At 35.2% G+C, this 6000-nt stretch overlaps 1 protein-coding gene across 1 annotated transcript; it reads left to right on the top strand.

Annotated features, from left to right (window-relative positions):
• Positions 1-1402: 1402 nt before the first annotated feature.
• Positions 1403-3993, top strand: LOC108848819 (glycerol-3-phosphate 2-O-acyltransferase 6). Its single transcript, XM_018622265.2, has 2 exons — positions 1403-2124; positions 2904-3993. Exons 1-2 carry the CDS (start codon positions 1489-1491, stop codon positions 3771-3773), a joined length of 1506 nt encoding a protein of 501 aa, XP_018477767.2. The 5' UTR covers positions 1403-1488; the 3' UTR covers positions 3774-3993.
• Positions 3994-6000: the final 2007 nt, after the last annotated feature.

Raw genomic sequence — 6000 nt, 5'->3', positions numbered from 1 at the left:
TAATAGGAAAGAGTCGACAAATTCTATCATTACCATTATACTCATCTTAAGAACATCTAACGCTTACCAATTCCAAATTTTCAGGAATAATTAATTTCTTAAACTTGCGAGAAAATTTGTAGATTCTTAAAAACTTGATTAAGTGTTCTTAACTTTTGCAACTCTTTCTAAGGTTCTAACAAAAAAAAAAGATTATGATAAAGTTACACAAGAAAAAAATTATTTTGTTTTCTAAAAGAACATCTAAAAATATATAACAGTTATTTTGTTAACAAGAAATCAGATAATACTGTTTCATAAAAAGAAAAACAGATATTTTGCAAATTTTCCTGCATTATTTCACTTCACAATTGACAGTCTTTTATAAATATTATGTTGTTAAATTTCAATTTGTAACCGGTCAATAAAAACCGCATATGCATCATGCTTGACTAAAAATATGGTAGAGAAAACTCCCTGCCTCAGTGTTACAAAAAAAAAAAAAAACTCTCTGCCTCATGTCAAAACATAAGGCACTCTAATATAAAGAAACTATTAGTCATTTAGATCAATTATAATGACTTCCATAAATCAATACGATACACTGAAATCTCCATGAAAGACCTACTATATACAATTAGATATTAATGCTAATCTGTTTCTTTTTGTTTTGCAACTCAATTTCATCACCTACTATCTATTTAGCATAAAAGCAATTATGCATGTTGTGTTCTTCGAACCAAAATTTCAATCAAAGTACAGGTGGACGATTATAACATACAAAGTTAAAAACAATTCTAAAGAACCGAAACTAAAATGAGCAAATCTGAGAAAAAATATACGTTATGTAATTGCAATATGCATAGCTGAACCGGGGACTTCCAGAGGCCACAAGAAACCGCAGGTAACCACAATCATACACATTTATAGAACATGGTAGATACTGACACTCGCCATATACCAAAAACAAACTTAACTCAAACAATATGAGGCAACTACAAAGCGGCGGCCGTGGGCCTTCCTTCAACGATGTAAAAAAATTCTTCATAGTTGTATGGATAATCAATAGATTGGTGTCGGTCTTCACCAACTTTAACTCTCATTCTATTTCACACGTCTCAAACCACTCATTCTTCGCAATTAACTCTCCTCCCTAATTAATCAAATTTGATATCCACATTTTTGGTCATTATTTTATTCAAATCACTTCCTTACGTATTCGGAAGATCGACTCATTAATTTACGTAACGGCTATAGTCATACTGATATTGTTATCTACTATGCATAGTGTGTTCTTTTTCTTTCTCTAACCGTTGAAAAATCAAAACCATATATTTCTTTGGTATACTAATATCAACCACCTCAACAACAAAATCATGCTCATTCTCTTTCGCTTTCTCATTATATAAACAACACTCTTAAAAAGTATTCACCAATCCATACCCATTCTCACCTTCCATATCTCCCACCTCTCTCTCTCTCTCTCTCTCTCTCCTCTCTTCTTGTCTGATGGGGGCTCAGGAGAAGCGGCGTCGTTTTGAGCCAATAACAAACTATGAGATTAAGGACCGGTCGAATCAAACCGTGGCTGCTGATCTCGATGGGACGTTACTAATCTCTCGTAGCGCATTTCCTTACTATTTCCTCGTGGCACTCGAAGCAGGGAGCTTGCTCCGCGCTTTGATCCTACTTGTGTCTGTACCATTCGTTTACCTCACGTACCTCACAGTCTCCGAGACACTAGCCATCAACGTTTTCATCTTTATCACCTTCGCTGGTCTCAAGATCCGAGAGGTTGAGCTCGTGGTCCGTTCCGTCCTCCCGAGGTTTTACGCGGAGGACGTGAGACCTGACGCATGGAGTATCTTCAACACGTTTGGGAAACGGTACATAGTAACAGCGAGTCCGCGGATCATGGTCGAACCGTTCGTGAAGACATACCTAGGAGTCGATAAAGTTCTTGGAACAGAACTCGAAGTCTCCAAATCGGGTCGTGCAACCGGTTTTGTAAGAAGACCAGGTGTTCTCGTTGGTCAACACAAACGCGACGGTATTTTGAGAGAGTTCGGTGGCGTTGCGTCTGGTTTACCTGATTTGGGGCTTGGCGATAGTAAGACAGATCACGATTTCATGTCAATTTGCAAGGTTATTTCCGTAAATCCTCTTCTTTTTACATGATATGTCATTTTTGAATCTTTTATTACTGCTATCTAACACAATAAATACTATATTCACGACATTATGAGTATATAACTATATGTCTATGGAACTTGGACGTACGTGCAACTTTTTGGTAGAGTAGTTATTGTGTTGTCCTATGGCGTTTACTGTTTAGTGTGTCCTGCCCTTATTATTCATTTTGGCCAATCATATAATATATTTTTAAAATGTCTAGTGGCACTAAATGAGGATAAAATTAGGTAAGTAACTAAAGAAACTATTTGTAAAAAAAGGTGGGTTTTTACATAAAAGGCCGTAGTCACTTTTACGTGCTAAAATTTCTTATCTACTCAAATATAATATTTGTAGATTTTTCTTTTTGAGACCTTAAAAGTGAATTCTGAAAACTCTGTGATGAAATCAGTAACAACTTAGGTTATACCACTGTTTTTTTTTGTCATGTACAAGTCATGATTTACAAGTCATGATTAGAGTTTGTTTTGTCCTTCTTAACTCTCATTTCGTAAACTGCTAATCAATTATCCTAAGTAATTATATAAATTACGTACACATGTATACATTTTTTCTAACCACTGATAATTTTGAATTTTTGATAGCACATGTCTCTCTCGTGAGTACCATGGTGTCGCATCATATAATTCAACAATAAATCAAAAGTGCATGCTACTAACTAGACAGTTACGTACAAATCACAACTACTTTGTGCTTCAAATAATATAACAATTTTTTTTAATTGACCGCAGGAGGGTTACATGGTGCCATGTACAAAGTGCGAACCATTACCAAGAAATAAACTCTTAAACCCTATAATATTCCACGAAGGCAGATTAGTCCAGCGTCCAACGCCGTTAGTTTCTCTGTTAACTCTCCTCTGGCTTCCCGTCGGTTTCCTAGTCTCTATCATCCGCGTCTACACCAATATTCCGTTACCCGAACGCATCGCCCGTTACAACTACAAGCTCACAGGGATTAAACTAGTCGTCAACGGCCAGCCTCCTCCGCCACCTAAACCCGGCCAACCAGGCCACCTCTTGGTGTGCAACCATCGGACTGTCCTCGACCCCGTGGTGACAGCTGTTGCGCTCGGTCGGAAAATTAGCTGCGTCACTTACAGTATCAGCAAATTCTCTGAGCTAATCTCTCCAATAAAAGCCGTTGCGTTGACTCGTCAGCGCGAGAAAGACGCAGCGAACATCAAGCGTCTCTTGGAGGAAGGTGACCTCGTGATATGTCCCGAGGGAACCACGTGCCGTGAGCCTTTCCTTCTCCGGTTTAGTGCACTCTTTGCCGAGCTTACGGACAGGATCGTTCCCGTGGCGATCAACACGAAACAAAGCGTGTTTAATGGTACAACCACACGTGGCTACAAGTTTCTTGATCCTTACTTCGCGTTCATGAACCCTGTTCCAACGTTCGAGATCACGTTCCTTAAACAGCTCCCGGCTGAGCTGACGTGTAAAGGAGGCAAGTCCCCAATAGAGGTGGCGAATTACATACAGAGGGTTTTGGCAGGAACCTTAGGGTTTGAGTGCACCAACTTCACAAGAAAGGATAAGTACGCAATGCTAGCTGGTACCGACGGTAGGGTTCCGGTGAAGAGGGAGAAGATGTGATTATTGATTTGAGAAAAGAGAAGATGAAGATATAATACAAATATTTGAATCTTTTTTCATTTAGCAATTATTATTCAAAGGGGAAAAGAATTGGTGAGTTTGCTAATTTCTTTGCCTTCTATGCTTAAATAATTGTTTATTTGCAAGTTTTTTTTCGTGATATTTTCAAGTTTACTTTTAGTATAATAACGATTTAAGAAAGAAAAACTTGGTATGATCATTTGCTTGTTTGTATATAATATTTGTCTTTTTAAATGAATGTAAATTAATTTTAACCCCAAAATCGGTTTTACATTAAGCTCATCTTAAGCATTTATACAATATTTTCATCAATAGTTTAAACATATTATAAAATATACATGGACACAGGTTTTCTAATATGACGGTATATCACATTTCGTATACATCTACCAGTAATATCATAACCACTACAAAGATTCATTGTACTGTCATAACCACTGCAGATCAAATGTACGTCTGAATGTCATAAGTCATAAGACTCATAACCACTAAATTTAATATTAATTTTGCATTTATTTATATGTATATATAGTAGCTGATGTACCTGATCATCGTCATCGTGTCAGGAATGTACAAGTATGCAACCATAAGTGAAATCACAAATGATCTGCAGTATAAATCGATCTAAATAATTGCGTAAGACATAAAAATTCATCTGTCCCACACAATAAGATTTGTTTTATTTTACCAAAAAAAAGATTTGTTTTGACAGATGAGAAATTTATTGCATTTTTTTTTAGTTACAAAAAAAAGGAAATTATTGCACCACACGAAGAAACACGGTGAAAAGTCTCGTTAACACCTCCGAAAAGTGTTTCTCCAATTTTATTTTATTTGGAAGTTAAACAACTTACGACCGCGATACATGTTGAGAAAATGTACAAATAAAAAAAAAAGAGGGAATTGACAATATGGACAGGGACACAAAGTTTGAACACGCCATGGCGATATGGCTAGCCTCAGGAGCATTAAACTCTTAATGGAATAAGGTCTAGTTTCTTTGCTCATAGCATCTCGTCTGATGCAAAAAAAGACACATCCATTGTGATTTTTTTTTTCTAATAAATTTAATATTCTTTCAAAAGAAAAAAGGGGAATTGACAGTTGTGTTGTACGGTGTACCAGTCATGACTTATGACTATAACTTTTGTGTATGGAGTCCGCTGGTGACATAGAGTTGTATTGCCGACTATAAAAAAACAGTCCAACTAGAAATATAACTAGTGTAAGAGAAATCCATTCTTTAAGTCAAATATGTGATCATAACTAGTTAAGAGAAATCCATTCTTTAAGTCAAAACTGTGATTCATATTTTAACGCTGACGCAGAATTTTATGCCAAATCACAAAACCAGATTACACCCCAATTTGGTTTTCAGATTTAGAGTCAAAAACGTATTATATTTTTTTAGATGTACAGATTTTGTCAAAAGAAACTGTTACAATAAAAAATAATGTGATTATACTTTATTGAAACACTCACTTGGGTGATTCTTTGATCATTGCTAACTCTTTTTGGATACAGAAGAGTAACAACATACCCAGTGTTTTTAAAACATGACGGGAAACTGAATCGAAAAATATTTGGATCACAGTTCAATATAGTTTAACTGGGTGAAACTTGATTCAATAATTTGGTTTAATATATTATAATACTATATAAATTCTAAATAATATTAGTAAATATGATACTAATTAAAATATAAATAAATATCAATATAAACTAGTTTTTTGTTTATATAGTTGGTATATGAATTTTTGCTGTTTTTAATGGTTTTTATTCATTTCAACAGTTTTGAGATCAAACCCAACTATGTGATCGATTAAAAATTGAACTAGCTTTTTTTTTTTTTTAAATTGAACTAGTTATTAGATCTAATCCGACTATATGACCGGTTTATGATCGTACCTGATCCAACCATCAGGTTGGTCCGGTTTTAAAAGCACTACATACCCCAATTATACAGTTTTGTCCTTTTTCTAACTTTAGCTTCTCTTTCATGTTAGATCTAAATCAAGCCTAAATCGACAAACTCATGTCGTGTGTTCAATGAATTTATGTTGTTTGTAGTATCTGGTTGACTGACAGTCTATGTATCTACCAAGAAAACGCATATCAGTGTAAATGACCAATCTGGTTAGGTGGATCATTAGTATGATATTTAGGTCTTATCATATGTATATATATCCAAGTATATCTACTTAAT

Source organism: Raphanus sativus, chromosome 4 (assembly GCF_000801105.2).
Source record: "Raphanus sativus cultivar WK10039 chromosome 4, ASM80110v3, whole genome shotgun sequence".
In the NCBI taxonomy this organism is placed as follows: Eukaryota; Viridiplantae; Streptophyta; class Magnoliopsida; order Brassicales; family Brassicaceae; genus Raphanus; species Raphanus sativus.
Note: the sequence above shows the minus strand (reverse complement) of the source record. Positions and strands in the feature narration are given on the sequence as shown.